Below are 18,545 nucleotides of genomic sequence, written 5' to 3'. Positions count from 1 at the left end.
TTCGGTGACTCTTCACATCAGGTGTGTTTGGGAAACTATGCCAGTGTGAATAGAGACCATCCCTGGGCACAGGGGTCTGGAAGATAATTCTTTATGTCTGGTCACGAAATCCTATGTTGTTTCTTGGCTACACTGGTCACTTTAAAAAAGTATGCTTATAAAGAGTGTGAGGCTTTTTTAATTTTCAGAAAGGCTTGGGTTCAAGTATATGTCCCTAAGTTAAAGAAATGGAGTGCACTTTTGTAGTTATTCTAGAAATAGGTAGAATGCCAGAAAAGAGTGCTGGCCTGGAGTCTGCCTTTGGGGCCTGTTTTGCATTCTGCGTGGCTGTGTGCTGTTAAAAAGCAAAATTCAATGGATAAATATAAAGATCAAATTGGCTTTCTTCAGCGATTCATGAATCGAGCAGCATCCTGTCTAGCAAGTAGAAAGGATCTCTGAGGAGCTGTATAAAATGGAAGGCTTTTATAGACAGACGGGAGCAGGGACAGGGAAAAAGCAGATTATCTCTCTTTCTTTGGGGGATGGATGGGGTCTATCAGGCAGATTACCTCACTACTGCCGACTGGGAAATTCCAGACCGACTGGTTAAGACTCCATTCCTGGGAGAGGCTGAAGCTGCATTTAGGTCAGGTATTAAGTCTTGGTTGGCTGCCCTGGGGCTTAGCACAGGTGGCTCCATTTGGGGCCTGTTGTTTCTTTTTACCAGTGGTTGGGTACATCCTGGGACCCCAGTGAGCCTCTGTCAACCCAGCTTTCTCATCTGGCAAATGGGGATAACCATGTTGGCCAGAACCGTTGCGAAGGAGGGTAAAGCGTGTAAATAAAGTAAAAGCTTTGTGGATCAGTGCAGTGCCAGGCCAGTGCTTAATTTTATTTTTTCAGAAATAGTACTAGTTATTAAGTTCTTTTTAAAAATCCCTTTCAAAAGGTAATTGGGGGCTTCCCTGGTGGCGCAGTGGTTGAGAGTCCTCCTGCCAATGCAGGGGACACGGGTTCGTGCCCCGGTCCAGGAGGATCCCACATGCCGCGGAGCGGCTGGGCCTGTGAGCCATGGCCACTGAGCCTGCGCGTCCGGAGCCTGTGCTCCGCAACAGGAGAGGCCACAACAGTGAGAGGCCCGCGTACCACAAAAAAAAAAAAAAAAAAAAGGTAATTGGTATTTTGAACAAGATATAGTATCTTGGGAATTCCCTGGCGGCCCAGTGGTTAGGACTCCACGCTTTCATGCTGAGGACGCAGGTCCAGTCCCTGGTCGGGGAACTAAGATCCCACAAGCTGTGCAGCACAGCCAGAAAACAAAAAGGTATAGTATCTTGACCACCTGTTTCTTGCTGCAGTCTCTTTTGTAATCATCGACCCTCGTGTCCCCTTTTACAACATTATAGGTTTGAATGTCACAGCAGGAGGTGGTCTAGTTCATACTGATTTTATAAATGGGGACACTCAGGCAGATTGTGCAGTGGTTGTTTTTAGGACTTCTTATTCCATAATGAAAATCCACAGCATTACACACAGGTGGCACGTGTGCTGTTCCCTGACTGCAGTGACCTCTAAAATGTCACCCAGGGTCAGGGTGGCTGGTTTGCGAGTGAAGTTCTGTCAGAGGTATTTTAAGCATTAATTGAAAAACTGATACTAGGCTTTTGAGATGCTTTTCTAACTTTCCTGCACTTGTGTTCAGACATGTAAACAGGCCCCATTTTTCATGTGTGTTTATTGTGGGATGCACCATTGGAGGTAGAGGCTGACTTTCCCTTTCCAGCTCAGCAGTCTTCTGAATGGCTGTTAAGATGATTTAAAAAAAAAAAAAAAAGAACTAAATGTAAATGTATGATGTAGCTGTACATTTTTATCAGCAACTTTGGTAAAACAGAGATAATGTCATCCCTCAGATGTAGAAGCGGAGGACTAGAGAACTGATGAGAGGGCCAGAGAGAGCTTAGAGCCCAAGTTTTCAGAGCTTTGTGTTTCTCATTTATTTTTTTTAAAATAGCACAAGTAAGGGCCTTGGGGAAGTGACCCTCAGTGACGGGCCACCCTGCTCTGTATAGGCAGAGAAGTAAAAGGACAGGGAGGCTTATGGAGAGGAGCAGAATGCATGGGATACAGAGGGGAAGGAGACTCTTGGTAGAGGGTGAGGGGGGTCAGCGGGTACAGGTTGCAGGGGAAAAGCAGGCCAAGCTGGCTGAGGAGCATCAGGCTCATGTCTGAAGACAAGGGGTATCTTTGGGCGTGCCTGTCCAGTGGGACTTTCTGTGATGAGGGAGATGTTCTGTGCTGTCCAGTTTGGTAGCTACTAGCGCCATGTGGCTATGGAGCGTCTGAAATTTGGCTACTGCCACTGAAGTTTGGATTTTATTTAATTTTAATCAATAGAGATTTCAAAGTAAATAGCCCTAGTGGCTCGTGACCACTCTTTGGACAGCAGAGGGTGGAGCTTCGAGAAGATGACTTCTGTTGGGTGTGTAGAATAAATCTGGAGAGGACACTCACAGGAAGAGCTCCCTCTGACTGGAGGGAGGCGAGTGACACTTGCCTTCTGTGGCCTTGAACGTTCCTGGACATGGGTCAGAACCTATGCCCTGCCCCCCTGCTCTGGGCCACGGTTCTAGTCCTTCTGGGACAGCACACACTACAGCTGCTTGACTGTCCGGGGTGAGCTGGGCCACCCTCAGCTCCACCTCCCATGTCTGTGTCCCATGGTCCATCCATCACCTGGCACAGGGATTCCTGGGCTTTCTTGCTGGTCTTTAGGCGTCTGTTCTGCTTTGACTTTTGGAAAACTGTTCTCTCAGAGAAGGTGCACTTTGTCCCATCTCTGCCTTTAACCTTGAAGTGAATGCAGATGTGGATGAGGTTGGAGAATTCCCTCACACCCCTGCAGAGGGAGGGAGGGAAGGAGGAAGGGTTTGAGGTGGGGAGTACCCTGAAGAATGAGAGAACTGAGAGAAATGGGGTGACATGGGGAGGCTAGGATGGTCTTGTGTTCACAATGCCATGTCCTAAATTTATCTTTTAATTTACATGTATATATATTTTAATTATATAATATATAGAGACTTGAACATCATTTGCTAAAGGTAGCCTAGAATTGAGTTAAAAGATGAGTATAACCAACTGGCTATGAGTAAAATCACTTAAAAGTGTTTTCAAATATATGAAATCAGCTTTTTTTCCCCATTTATATATACTACAGCCCCTCCCACTAGCCTGCACATCTTATAGTCAATCTGATACTCGCCGAATGAATTATGCACAGTGGAGCTTTCTCCCTCCCTCCTCTCCCAGAGCTTCAGACTCACTGTCGTTTGCATTGAATTAACAAGCCCCAATTTGATAATGTTTACTGAGATTAAAGAACGATTTTTTCCCCTGAGTGTCTGCCTTTATACACATTGTATTTAAAGCTTATGAAGATTTTCAAAATGTGATTTTGAACTCCCTGCTACTGAATTTCTACTGACCCTACTTTTTTTTTTGCGGTACGCGGGCCTGTCACTGTTGTGGCCTCTGCCGTTGCGGAGCACAGGCTCCAGACGCACAGTCTCAGCGGCCATGGCTCACGGGCCCAGCCGCTCCGGGACATGTGGGATCCTCCCGGACCGGGGCACGAACCCGTGTCCCCTGCATCGGCAGGCGGACTCTCAACCACTACGCCACCAGGGAAGCCCTGACCCTACTTTTTTACAAAGAACAGATTTTTATCATCCTAAAATGTAGCAATCATTTTCAGGTTCCAGAAAAGTAACCCGGCAATGAGTATGTCTCGAGATGTTAATTTCTTAAAATCTTTATTCTATTCTAGTTTTCTGTTTATAGGCACTGGTCTGTGGTCTTCTATTCGTTTTTATGGAGGTAGCGATTCAGTTTAGCAGACGTTTTTAGCTGACTTAGCAGGATCTGCAGCCCTAAGGATTTAAAGATGGATGAGACCTAGTTCCTGAACTTGTGCAGAGAATTCTTGCTGACAGTCTGGCCTCTGCTAAAGGCCCCCTTGGTTACCTGAGGGAGGTGACTGGGTAGAGAGGTGGTTTAGGTCTCCTGGTATAGCTTTTAGGAGCAGGGAGACCTGCCACAGTGTAGCGGGGAGGTGGCTGAAGCACAGGAATTGTAGAATGTGCCATGATTCTCTGAGACACCGGTGCTTCAGGCCACCTTTCAGTGCGTTTGATGGAAGGACCTGCCATTTCACTGTTACAGGCAAAATCAAACAGTGTAGAGGAAGTGGTAGTGAGATGTGCGATAAAACTTGATTCTTTTTTCAGGCAACTTTGCAAACTATTAGGCTGTAGATTTTTTTCCCCTTATCCTGCAATTAGAAAAGATCTTTATAAATTTGGCTGTGAATACACAGATGTAGGGTGAGAGTGGGATTTACAAAACGCAGTTTAAAAAAGAGCAAATGCAATGTATTATTACCACAGAAAAACTGGGATGAAGTAAGCTTAATACAAGTAGTGCTTACTGCAGTTTTTTCTTTCCCTCTTGCTAGAAACCAAAATGATCTTTTCCTTCCCTCTTCAGCCCTGTGTCATGCTGTTGTCACAGTCAGATTTGTCCCAAGTTTTGAAGCACGCCCACAGGAACTCTCCCACCTGAGGGAACTGGGCAGTCGGTCGCCAGGGCACCTCCTCCGCCAGAGCTCCACCTTTAGACAGGTGTTCCTGCTTGAGGCATGGATGGTATTGCCCTGTGCAGTTGCTGCGAAACTTCCAGGAAGCTACCATTCCTCATTGCTTCTGGGGGAGCAAAAGCGGAAGAAGAATCTGGATGCAGAGAGCTGGCCCAAGGCCATGCACCTGCCTGCTCACCTTCCTTCTGACTCCAGGGCACCCGTTAGGGCCACCCCAGGGCTGGGCAGGGCTTTACCATTCCGATAGGTGCTTCTCCCCCCCTCCGCCTCGCCTCCTTCTGTGGGAACCACCCCCTTCCGGGTCGCCTGGGCGCCGAAGGGCCAGTGGCCCTGTGCACACCCTCCACTTCAGCTGAGCCAGGGCATGTCCGTGGCCCCAGCCAAGGCCCAGCGTGCGCCCTGGGGGCCCCGGCCCCAATGCCTCCTCCAGGGGGGCAGCCAGGAGCTCCTTCAGGGACTGCTCCTTCGGGTGATGTTTTGGCTTTGGGGTGACTTCAGCAATGTCCCTAAGAGACGTGGGAGGAGAAGAATATTTTGAGTATGACTGCCAGGGTGAAGAGAGGAAGCCCATCCACAAGCAGCCTGAAACCCTGGACCTCCTGGAGAAGGGTAAATTCTGTTCTTTGCGCCAGTCTGATCCTTTCCCTCTTAGTGTCTATGAAGGCCTGGCTGTTTTCACTGATCTCACAGCAGTCTTTTATTTTCGTAGTGGGGTATAAGGTCAAGTACACACATCTTACGTGGTGAATGTAAAGCCGCCAGGAGAGAAGCTGCGTTTACAGCATCCTGGGAAGTCCCCTTGCCCCCCTTTCTTTCTAGTTTACACCTCCTTCCTGGGAGACCACTGTCCTGACTTGTATCACCTTAGATTTGTTTTGCCTGTTCTTGATCTATGTAAATGAAATCAAACAGTGTGTATTATTTTGTCTAGCTTCTGTTGCTTAACCGAGGTCTTTGAATACTTTTTTTTTTTTTTTTTTTTTTTTTTTTAATTGCGGTACGCGGGCCTCTCACTGCTGCGGCCTCTCCCGTTGCGGAGCACAGGCTCCGGACACGCAGGCTCAGCGGCCATGTCTCACGGTCCCAGCCACTCCGCGGCATGTGGGATCTTCCTGGACCGGGGCACGAACCCGTGTCCCCTGCATCGGCAGGCAGACTTTCAACCACTGCGCCACCAGGGAAGCCCTGAAATTCATACTTTTTGCAAACGTCAGTAGTCCCCCCACATGCACACACTTTATGGCATTCCAGCACTCTGTTTGAAGAGTTTTCATTGTTTTCTTCTGACTGAATGGCTTTTGGTGGGTTAATGGACAAGAAACTGAGTCATTATTAAATAATATGTTTTTGTTTAATTTAGGAAATTGTTTATTTTAAAAAATTATTAATCACCAATTTGAAATAGGGATTTTTAAAAAGTTTAGAAATATTTCAAATAGAAAAGTACAAGGGCTGACATTGAAATTACCTGGGAACTCACCCCCAGGCTGTATCAGAGGGGTGCTGCTTTTGGAGAAGAGGGGGAGTGTTTTAAATAAACATAAGCCCAAATGCTGAGTGTGAGTTTCCTAATTGGGCTTTTGGGGCTTTCACTCACAGCCCGGAAAAAGGGATTTTTTTTGTGGGGGGGGTGTTGTGAAACAGAATGTTTAAAGAGTGACTGCAGGAAGTTCTTTAGGTCTTGAGTAAAAGCAATCAAAAAACTTTTTCAAAATTCTGCTCTGTGATGGCCTGTTTTCATGTCTCAGAATAACTTTTTAATTTTTAAATGGTTTATAATTGACTCTATACTGAAAGTGTTTTTCTTTTGAGGTTACTGCCCTGAAAATATTAACACTTCACCTATAGGAGAGTTAAAAGTGTTTAATTGGAGAAAGGGGGAGAGCAGTGCTGAAACCTGGCACCCCCTGCCTGGTCCTTTCATGAAAGAGATGGTGGAGGTGAAAGGAGAGAGGAGTGAAAGACCGACTGGGACTGTGCATTTGTTGCGTTCCTGGAAGTGATCAAGAGAAAGGCCTCCATCTGCTCTTAAGAACTAGGGCCAGCCCAGATTTCACTGGAACAGCTTGTGTCCCTTGAAGCTGGGCCGCTCAGCGTGCATCCTGGGTACCCACATCACCTGGGAGCTTGTTAGAAATGCAGACCCCCAGGCCCCACCCCAGACCTACTGGGTCAGAATCTACATTTTAACAAGACCTTCAGGGGATTCCTATGCACATTAAAGTATGAGATGAGCTGCTGCCTAAAAGCATAGTAAGATCATTTTTAAAATCACTTATTGAACCATATGATTCTAAAATGAAAGGTTTTACTAGGTTCTAGAGCAGTATCATATATCCTCGTCAAGAGAAGAAAAATCAGGGCTTCCCGGGTGGCGCAGTGGTTGAGAGTCCGCCTCCTGATGCAGGGGACACGGGTTCGTGCCCCGGTCCGGGAGGATCCCACATGCCGCGGAGTGGCTGGGCCCGTGAGCCATGGCCGCTGAGCCTGCGCATCCGGAGCCTGTGCTCCGCAACAGGAGGGGCCACAGCACGGAGAGGCCCACGTACCGCAAAAAAAAAAAAAAAAAAAAAAAAGTAAAAAAAAAGAGAGAAGAAAAATCATATTGCATGTATTTTATGTACATATTTCATATATCTATATATTTTGAACTTTTTTTTTTAACTGATAGCCAGATGATAATGATGATGATAGCCAGTGTTTAGTATGTACTTGCTCTGTGCCAGGCACCATTCCAAGTACTTTAAGTGGATTCATGCATTTAATCCTTAAAATAACCATAGAAGGTTAAGTACTGTTATAATTTTCCATTTCATAGACTTATAAGAGGAACCTTCAGCAACTCGTCCAAAGTTACACAGCTCATAGGTGATTTCATCCTACATAGACTGGCTCTAGGGCCCTACATAGACTGCTCTTAGATACTGTGCTAGCAGTTCTCAAGGTAGGGGCCCTACACAGCAGCAGCAGCATCACCCGGGAATGGGTTAGAAAGGCACATTCTCGGGCCCCGCCCTAGACCTGCTGAGTCAGACACACTGGGGTGGGACCCAGCAATCTGGGTTTTAACACACCTTCTGGGTGATTCCAGTGCCCCTTGTCCTGTGCTGGTCCACATCTCACAGATGACAGGGTCTCTACTTTGTGATCACACTCGATGGTAGGGGTCGGTGGGCAGGGGAGAACAGTCTCTGTATTTGCCGTCTTAAGATAGACTGTTACATTTCTCTTCCTTGTCTCTTCTTTGTTCCCATCCAGTTTCCCTCCTTTTTGTAATAAATTTTTTTTTAGCTGTCCTGAAGGTGAAAATAATGTTTTCAGGACAGTAACTGCAAAAGAAAGATACAGTTGACCCTTGGTATCAGCCGGGGATTGTTTCCAGGACCCCCTTGGATACCAAAACCCATGGATACTCAAGTCCCTTATATAAAATGGCATAGTATCTGCATATAACCTACACACGTCCTCCTGTATACATTAAATCATCTCTAGATTACACATGATACCTAATACAATGTAAACGCTAAGTAAATAGTTGCCAGTGCGGCAAATTCAAGTTTTGCTTTTTGGAATTTTCTGGAATTTTCTCTTTTCTGAATATTTTCAATCTGGAGTTAGTTGACTCTGCATATGTAGAACCCATGGATATGAAAGGCCAACTAGACTTCATTGTCAACATGCTTAGTTTTCTTTGTAAATTGAAATTCACTAGACTTGTTCCCGGCCTGAAGGAAGTCTGTGGCGTGGATGAGGAAGACGGAGGTTTGGTTTGGAAGGCTTGGTTTCTGTGTCTAGTTTTGCTGGAAGCCTGACCTGTATCCCAGAGCAAGGTGTTCACTGGGCGGGACCCTGTTTCCTTCTGACCCTGTGAATAGTGAGAATATGTGCAAGACATGGATGTAACCATGTTCCCTGGATTCTGAGGTGATTTAGGTGGTTTTCTACACCACCAGTGGTTCTAAAAGAGATACTTCTGATTGAAAACTGAAGGACAAAATCAGTTTGGGGTAACACTCATATTGGTAGCCATGGGTACAGGAGACATTTGTTGTTCCCTCCCAGGTCACCTTGTGGGGGTGATAGGCACTTCCCAGTGTCAGCCATTTAATCTTCAAAACAGCCTTTGAAATAAGCATTACTCCCATTTTGCACTCAAAGAGACTGAGACTCAGATATGTTGTCCAGAGTCCCAGGGCCACAAGCACAGAGCAGGGCCCTCCCCCTGCCTTGGGGTCTGCCCTCCGCCACTCCCAGGCTCTCAGCTAGTAGAGCCTCGGGCCCTTGCCTCCCATTCCTCATGTCATCCTCATAACCCACAAGGCACCCAGAGAAGCAGCTTGCTTGGCTCACACAGCTGTCAGAGGCAGCATTGCTCTTTCTGTCTTCAGGAGAGAAAATACCTGGGCTCTGTGTCTTCTGGTCACTGGAGGCTTGCGTTGTGCAGAAACTGAGTCGATCTCAAGTGATTTCTTACTGAGTGGTGTTCTTGAAGACAGGCTTTTCTTGTTTTCCCCCATCCCGTCTGCTCAGGATTAGCTGGAGGGGGCGGGGATCACAGTGCTGCTGAGTGACATGGTGGTCACACCCCCTCTGTGCCCGAGGGGTGGCACCTACACCAGGAAAACACTGGTGAAGAGTGGAGTTTTGTCATCACTTCCTTGTGGTTTGTTGCATGGCAGTTTCCCTCAGCTTTCTCAAGGAGAGGCCTAAAGAAGCCCGACTATGTAATGTTTTTTCACCTGGACGCTTCTGAGGCTGTTACCCAGTTGCAAGCTTGGTCACTCAGTTCCTGGCAGGTGTCATTCAGGATTGCCCTTGGGTGGCAGGATTTGAAAAGAGCATGTGGCAAGGTCTGAGGTTTACTGAGCCCTGAGACTGCGGGACAGCGCACGTCCCCTCCTCAGAGGCGGCTGCTGTCCGTCTTTTGCACAAAGGGCAGTTTTCAGGTGCTGAGCACTAACCAGTAATTATCATCTGCAAAAGCTGAGATGAAAACGATGGCCAACGTCACATGTCCAAGTTCTCCAGATGGTTCCAAGATGAAGCACAAGAAGCAGCGCAAATGGAGCTCATTCCTCCAGTTTGAGAGTGACATCTCGGGCTGCAGGGGGAAGGCTGGGCCATGTGGGGAATGGTGCCACGTCCTGCTGGTGGTTGTGATGTCTTGTGGGGTGGGAATGTCCACCCCAGGAAAAGAGCCATCAGGCCTGGGCCCTGCAGTCTGTATTGATTCAGCGTGGCCAGCAGCACTGCTTTGTAGGACTCTGTCCTGTAGGGTCACGTTAGAGAAAGGAGCAGCCTAGCTTATCAGCACTGACCTCAGCACTGTTACAAAGGTCTCTCTGCCCATGGTTTTCATCACCTTGGTTTCAGCCTGGGGTTTGTTTGTTAGTATCCATGGCTACTCCATACAGGCCTCTGGTGATGTCCCTTGTCCAGGGCGGTTCTCTTTCTGGGGTGGGGGTACCAGCATCACCCCAGGGCTGGCCATGGGCAAAGCTGACCCACAGTCTGTGCATTTTGGGGTCCCCCTACTGCTCTGCCCAGTCCCCAGTCGTCTTGTGTCTGAACTCCCCAAGAGCATTTTGTCACCTAGGACTTCCTGCTTGTTCCATACTCATTTATACATGTGTCTGACCTTCTCAACTGGGCCTCGAAGTCCTCGAGGGTAGGATTCATGTGTTTACTCAGCTGTGGTTAAGAGCCCCAACTTGGGGGTCAAATAGAATCAGACCCTCTCATTATAGCTCTGTGACCTTGTGCAGTTTCATGTCTAAAATGTGGGTAATAGTAGTACTTTCTTCCTAGGATGAGTATAGACCCTGAAGGAGGGGTCTACATCCAGCACTTAGACATTTAGCACTTAGCAGAGTGCTGGGCACACAGTGAGAAGTCCATAAGTGAGCCACTTGGTTATCACCAAGGAGGCCTTCATTAAACACTCTGGTGACGAATGGCCACCATAGGTCAACTCTGAGTGTTCAAGGCTAGGGAAGGGTGGATGGTTATAGCACCCAACAGACCAGGTTCAAGTACATGGTTATGTCCTGTCTGGCTTTGGACGAGTCACTTAGCCCCTCTCTCTGTCTCATAGTGTTTCATGGGGGTCATATTTGTGTCATCGGGTTGTTCTGGGTTTTAAGTGAAATAATATTTGTAAAATGCCCATGGTAGCAGTTAGCATGTTGTAAATACTTAATAGTTATTTCCTTTCTTCTTCCCGGCCACTTCAGTAACTTGCTTTGGTGCCCTGCTCTCAGACTACCCTGGCAAGGGGAAGTGAGCCTGTACAATCGTCACACTAAAATTTCAGCTGATGGGGATGCTGATGAGCAGGTAGATGTAGCTAGAGCTATACGGTCAGGTCTCTGCTCTTGGCAAGACACCTCACTCCCGCCTCCCAGGGCACAGCCCCAGCACCATGCGGATGCTGGTCGTGGCCAAACAGACCACTCTTCGCAATGCACTGGGCTCTAGGCCGGCCTCTGCCACCACGCCGTCCCACAGACTGTCCCTGAAGCTGCCATGATAAACCAGCACCTTTCATCTCAGAGCAGTCGTAGTAGCCAGCAGCCTGCCCGTTTGCTTCTGGCTTAAGACCACAGCTGCTTATTAGTTGATGCCTTTCTGTTAATGCAGCTTCTTTCTTAGCAGCTTTGTGCCTCATCATGTCTTTGTGTCACACTGAACTTGAATTTGATTGCCTCTTTCCAGATGGCTTCTTTTTTATGCAGGAAGCCTGGCGGGGAGGGGATACTTCCCCTTTCCAAGACACGTGCTCATCTGGAGGTGATGAGATATACACCAGGCTTTTATGTTTTCACCCCTCCCTGGGTCCTCTGGTTGCTTAGAAATGAGCCTTTCTTTGCAAAGACTGGCCTGGGAGTAAAACAAAACCTTCTGTTTTTTTGAGCATCAACCATGTGTCGGGTCCCCCAAATGAATAAGACTCAGCTGCCATCATGTGACTTATACAGGTGGGAAGGGACATGGGACATTTGTAAGAATTAGGTTCGTTATGCTTCTGGCCATTTTTGACGTGAAGCCATTTAAACAAGAATACAGAGCATTTGTTCTGCCTTTTTTCGTTTTGTTCTAATTACTGACAAATGAGCGTTGTTTTTTATTACCAGGTACTGTGGGCCTCACCCTATTCCTGTACACACTTCAAGGGCTGCATGAAAATAGTTAGGTTTTATTTGTTTTTTAAGCCAAATCATGTGTGTCTTATGGGTCTTAGTAGTTAATACACTTGGGCTTCGGGGCCAAGTCTAAATTATTTTGAAGATAGATATTGAAGGGCGACAGGCAAAGGAAGGGCATGGCTGAATCTCCAAGAAGTGGCTGTAACTTGGGAGAAGGGTGGAAGAGTAAAACGGGAGAGAGCTGGCTCTCGGTTTTCTTATGGACATATCATAAAATTCTTCTGCCATCTGAGCAAATATTTATGATAACTATCTCTCTGTAAAATAGCTAGCTAGTGGGAACCTGCTATAAAGCACAGGAAGCTCAGCTCGGTGCTCTATGATGACTTAGATGGGTGGGATGGGAGAGGGTGGGAGGGAGGTCCACGAGAGAGAGGATATATGTATACATATAGCTGATTCACTTCATTGTACAGCAGAAACTAACCCAACATTGTAAAGCAGTTATACTCCAATAAAAAATACATAATAAATAAATAAAATAAAAAGAGTCTAGTCTGTGTGAGATAGATTAGTACATTTATGTGCCATTCATCAGTGCTGATTTTTCGAATGGATGATTTGCTATTCCTAAACAGTTCTGCTGTCTGAGAACATTCTTGTGGCCGGAGGAAGGCTCCATCATGAGATCGTGGAAGAATGTGTTTACCTTGTCATGTTACAGGGACGTGGCTGGAATATGGCATAGGTAGTTCAGGGATGCTTGTTTGCATGTTATTTGGTGGTAACTTAAAATATTGAGGTATAATTTACATACTGTAAAATTATCCCATTTTAAGTGAACAATTTAGTGTTTTTTAGTAAATTTACTGAGTTGGAAACCATCACCATAATTCAGTTTTGGAACATACACATCTCCCTCCCGTAAGATCCTTCATGCCTGTTTACAGTTAATCCCCATTCCTACTCCTAATCTCAGGGAACCACTGATCTGCTTTCTGTCTCTATAAGTTGCCTATGCTGGATAGTTAATATGAATGGAGTCATATAATAGATGGTCTTTTATGTCTAGCTTCTACTGAGCATAACATTTTCGTTTGTTTTGGACACCTTTTGGGGGAAGTGGATTTATTTGGTAGAGTTCCCTTGGTCAGAAGTGGAACTTCTATTTGAAATACTGTTCTCCTGGAGAGAGAAATTTGTGATGGTTTATTTTAGATTGAGTATCTAGAAAAATGGTGCTTGAAAAGTGCAGCTTGTGCTTGTCTTACTGTTTAAAGAGTCATTTGTTATTCCTCATTTCTCGGAATAGAAACCCAAGATACACAATTACAGGAGTCTGCCCAGGGCCTCATGACCTTGGTAGAGTCTCCTGTGAAAACCTCAGCCTCAGGGCCCCAGAGTCAGGGATCTGACCTACACCACAGATGCTTTTTGCTTTCTTTGTGCTTCTTAAACTTTGTTGATTTGTGCTGACCTCAGCCTTGCCCTTGCATTCTTTGTGGCTCCTTAGTTTAGTTCAGGAGCCAGACTTGCCTCCGTTCAGTTCCCGCCATATGTGACCTCATTTGCTGTGACCTTGGTCGGGTCCTTAACTTCTCTGAGCTTCAGTTTCCTCATCCATGGAGTAGTCATCATAACAGCGCCTACCCTGCAAGATTGTTCTGAGGAGTAAACAAAAGAAGCACGTTAAATCCCCGGACATAGCAGGGCCTCCATAAATGTTAGCTGCTGCCCCTGCTAGGAGTCTCCTCTTATTTTGAAATTTGCCATTTGCTAGCTGTGTGACATTGGATGAGTTAGTTAACCTCTCTGGGCCTCAGTTTCTCATTTGTAAAATGAGGTTAATGTGAGTGCCTACCCTGTAGTATTTATTGCTCTGAGGAATAAATGATATAATCCATCTAGAGGGCTAAGAACAAGGCCAGGCTGTAGTCAGTGTGCTTGGTAAAAGTAGGCTGCTGCTGCTACTAATTTCTCTTAAAAGTTACCTCAGGGAGGACCCTCTATTGTAGTCAACCACATGGTTTTTAAAAAATATTTTAAGTAATGTTTTCCCCATCAGTGCACGGTCACTACAAAAAAAATTTTTTAAGCACAAAAAAGAATATTAAAATTGGTAATTCTATCCAAATATCAGTGTTTTTAATGGCTTTGCTGTTTTCTTGTGTGTATTATAAATCTGTACACCCCCCCCACCGGTGAGATTATATGTATTTTGAAAACATAACTGGAATAATAGTGCACATGCTTCCATAGGAGTTTTTCATTTCTGCCTCTGACTTCTGTAGGTGGGTTCTGTCAAAGACCTCAGAACCTCCCAGAGGTTCTCCCTGCATCTTCTGCACCCCAAGCCTCCGGTCACTGTGTACGTGGTGACACTATGTGCCTGACTGGTTAATGCTGGAAAAAACCCTGGCCCAGGTGTACGTTTTATTGGGTTCAATTGTTAAAGCATGTTAAATATTTCTACAATTAGCTTTATAAAAGGGCAACACAAGGGGTCCTTGTGCTGGGGGATACGAGGAACTACACAGGCGATAACATCATTAGGGCTTAATATTCACACACAGACACATGCACACGCACACGCACACTGACGCGCACTCACGTGCACTTTCAAGTAAAATGGGGAAATTGAGTAAGATTCCTGGATTGTAGCAATGTCAGTACCCTGGTTGTGAATATAATGTTACAAAATGTTACTGTGGGTGAAACTTAAAGGGTGTATGGGATCTCTGTGTTATTTCTGACATCTGCATCTGATTATCTACACATGATTAACTATTGTGATCTCAATTTTAAAAAAATAGCTTAGGGCCTCCCTGGTGGCGCAGTGGTTGAGAGTCCGCCTGCCAATGCAGGGGATGCGGGTTCGTGCCCCGGTCTGGGAGGATCCCATGTGCCGCGGAGCGGCTGGGCCCGTGAGCCGTGGCCGCTGGGCCTGCGCGTCCGGAGCCTGTGCCCCGCGACGGGGGAGGCCACAGCGGTGAGAGGCCCGCATACCGCAAAAAAAAAAAAAAAAAAAAAAAATAGCTTAAAAAATATAAGTGTAATTTCCGTTTAATACAATCCCAGAGCAAAAAGCTGCTCCAAATCTTGTTCTCTTATGTTAGAGTGACATAGAACCAAGATTAGTTTAAAATGTAGGCTGGTTGTCTTTTTTTCCAGGAAAGCAGAGGACTTGGTCCTTTGAGGAGAGCAAGGGGAACATTAGCTGGCCCTAGAGTCGCAGCACAAGCTTCAACACAGAGGCCTTTGTACCTGCCGGTAGATGACAGGGGACACCATGCTCTCCTAGAGGGAGCTGGCTAGAGGGCTCCTGGGTCTTGTCTGTACCGTTCCAGAGCATCACAGCTGTGCAGCATGAAAACCAACTCCTGTCCGAGGCACAGGAATCTCCACTTAAGGATTTCTTGTGACCTCGAGCTGATGATCTATTTAGAGCAATTTGAGCTGGACTCCATCTCCATCAGATTAAATTCTGGTTCAAGCCAACCCTGTACATCTCCCTTGCTTTTTCTTGTGGGAAGAGAAGGAAAATACCTGAGGCAATGCTCCCTCCAATGGCTGGAGGGTTCCTGCCATAAAGCACTGGGTGGAGGAGAGGCCAGCAAAGGAACCTCTCCTCATCCCCCCAGCCCCCAGCTCTGAGGGCCTTGTGTTGGGAGGGTTTCAGATTTGGAACCAGATTTCAGGTCTCCTCCTTAAGCTAGAAAATCATTCCAACAGATCAGATTTCTCTGCGCTCACCCACTAGGATGATCTCTACTTGGACTTATAAAATATTTAGAGACCTATTGCTTTCCAGTTGCAGTTAGCCATTAGTAACGCTACTGAGTTTGGTTTAGCAATACACTTCAGTTCCCAAAGGCCTTGCATGGGCTGTGACTGCAAGTGGGTTGTTGCGAAAGCTAAGCCCTCTATGCTTAAAAGAATGATTTTCTAGAGTCTTAGTTATGAGGAGTTACTAACAAGTTATTATTTAGCCCCTAAGTGGCTGGTTTCAAAAAATTTTACACTTTGGCCCTAAATCCATTTGCTTTCACTCCTTCCTCCTTAGAATAAAACCCATGCTACCTTCATGGTTTGGGCTACAAATCGATTCCTTGCCATTGATTTAAAATAAAACAACCCTGAGATTTTTCCGGAGACTAAAGCCTCCTTTCAGTGCACACCCTTTTTCTCCAGTGGAAGAACACAGTCCTAAAGTGGCCTGCAGACAGCCTCTTAAGGCCTCTTAAGCAAATGGCCTATGTCATGAAATACCGTATGTGAGGGTATGGGGTGGGAGTGTGGATTAAAAAAAAAAAAAATCTGTCACCCTGGTTTTCATGGTTTGGAAACCGGTTGCATAGCCTTAGAATTTAGGCCATTTGGGGAAGAGGGGGCTGTGTGCCATTATGAAATTATCAGCTAAGGCTGTTTAATAGTTAGACCAAGAGCTGCTTTGGGAAGGACCCAGTCTATCCACGTAGTTGGGTCTGCACAGTGAGTGGGTTCGAGATCCTCTGGATCTTTCTAACGCTTCATACCTCAGTCGCTGTGCTGCTGACCCACTTTGGTTTGCTGACCGTATATGAAACCAGACCCCTTTCCACTCCAGCGCCCTGCCCTCAGCGCCACCCCCGAGTGTGCACGTGCGTATGTGCACGCACGCACATACACAGACACACACACACACACACACGCAGCGTCAAGGCTTTGCAGTGAATAGTAGACCCCTGCCCCCTCACCCCACAGCTTGAATCTTTCCTCTGGAACCGGGGAACGAAACCGACTGGGGCTGAACCCAGCAAAACCAATCACCCTTTGTGCCCAGTATGACTTTAGAGTCACTTTTTTAGGTGGGTTGTTTGTTTGGCAGGCTTGTAGCATCAGTAGTTTCATTGTCATTTTTATTTCTTGCAGTTTTATGTGCTGAAAGAGTTGGCCAGATGACTAAGACATATAATGACATAGATTCTGTAACTCGGCTTCTTGAGGAGGTAAGTGATTCGGGACAAGGCAAAGAGTCATTTATAACTGATTATAATTTATATCAATTAAAGCATACATTACTATCTTTCTCAGTGAAGAATCTCAGCAACTGAGCCCTCTCAGGGTATAATTCAGTGGCTTTATTTTATTTATCTTTTGAACTGAGAGCTATGTTGGTTTCTGTCACTGTAGCTTTGCACAAGGTATTTTGGATTTTAAAAGGAATGTATTAATGACACAGAATAAGGTGGCATTTAAATACTTGCTATAGAATACCCTGTTTAAGATTTATAAACCCTTAAAATATATACTAGTGATATATGTTAAGTGTATACAAAAAATGTCAGAAAAGTACCTCATTATCCATATCTTTGTAATGTTTTAGTTCCATTCTGTTATGTTTTTATTTACATCAGGTTAAGGGAATATTATTATGCAGCGTCAGCATGGAAATAACCAAAGCAAGCATGGTAAGGAAAATTTAGGAAACGTGCTTGGGATTAGATGAGCCGCAGTTAGTTTAGAGACTATGCTTTTCTCAATTTCTTCTCAGCATTCTGTTGACAGTTGAGAATTAAGGTGCTATGGTGGCCTCTGGAAGCAGATGAGTGTAATGTGTGTATCCCCATGCCTTCAACAGGCCAGAACATGGTAGGTTCTCAGTATTTATTGAATAAGTGCCCATCTTAAAGCACTACCTCCCACTCTCCCCACAAAATCAGACCTCAAATGCAGAGGTGCTAACCTTTTTTTTAAAGATTTTTTTTTTTGATGTGGACCATTTTTAAAGTCTTTATAGAATTTGTTACAATACTGCTTCTGTTTTATGTTTTGGTTTTTTGGACCTGAGGCGTGTGGGATCTTAGCTCCCTGACCAGGGATCGAACCCGCATCCCCTGCATTGGAAGGCAAAGTCTAACCACTGGACCGCCAGGGAAGTCCCAGAGGTGCTAACTTTTAGACCCTGGTTTCTGCGCTAGAATCTAGAATGATTTGGGGTCAATGCATCATAGAGCTAGAAGATTCTTCCAAGGGTCCCTCAGCAAGTCTGCCCGTCCACCCTACCTCATCTCACAGACGAGGGAACTGGGCCTCAGGGATGTTGAATCAGAACCCAGACTCTCAAATTTTAGGGTAGAACGGTTCACCTGGAGCAATTAAACTTTTTTTTTTTTTTTTTTTTGGCTGTACGCGGGCCTCTCACCGCTGTGGTCTCTCCCGTTGCGGAGCACAGGCTCCGGACGCGCAGGCCCAGTGGCCACAGCTCACAGGCCCAGCCGCTCCACGGCATGTGGGATCCCCCCGGACCGGGGCACGAACCCGCGTCCGCTGCCTCGGCAGGCGGACTCTCAACCACTGCGCTACCAGGGAAGCCCTTTTCACCCCATTTTTATGTCTCTCTCTTTCTCTGTGCTTTTCCCTTCTGCACATCCAGTGTTCTCCTACCCGCTCTGAGGGCTGGACCCTTCCAATACTCCCCTACCTCAAGTTCCTGAGGGTTCACCTGCCCTGCTACACACTCCCCTCCCATTCTCCTGAAGGCCACCAACGGGTAGACCCAGTGTAGCTGAGACAGGGCAGGAGCCGAGACCTGCTTGACCACCTGCATGTCAGGGAAGTTACAAACTGCTCAGCCCCGAATAAGTGAGTTTAGATTTTTTGGCCGTGTGACAGGGCCATTGGTGAGGCATTTTAGGGCACTGGCCTTCTGGTGGCTCTCCAGTTGCAGCCGTCTTGGCGGCTGGCATTAGCTACCTCGTAGGCTAGCTTGGTTGGCACCACCA

At 46.3% G+C, this 18,545-nt stretch overlaps 1 protein-coding gene across 1 annotated transcript in view; it reads left to right on the top strand.

Moving 5' to 3' along the window:
- The window catches only part of TRAK1 (trafficking kinesin protein 1), a 120,793-nt gene that overhangs the window by 45,869 nt on the left and 56,379 nt on the right, over positions 1 to 18,545 (top strand). Inside the window, exon 4 of the mRNA XM_060111473.1 lies at positions 16,693 to 16,769. Coding sequence (XP_059967456.1) covers positions 16,693 to 16,769 — 77 coding nt within the window. The remainder of the gene's footprint in view (positions 1 to 16,692; positions 16,770 to 18,545) is intronic.

This window comes from Mesoplodon densirostris, chromosome 10, assembly GCF_025265405.1.
Source record: "Mesoplodon densirostris isolate mMesDen1 chromosome 10, mMesDen1 primary haplotype, whole genome shotgun sequence".
In the NCBI taxonomy this organism is placed as follows: domain Eukaryota; kingdom Metazoa; phylum Chordata; class Mammalia; order Artiodactyla; family Ziphiidae; genus Mesoplodon; species Mesoplodon densirostris.
This window is presented reverse-complemented; position numbering and strand designations above follow the sequence as displayed.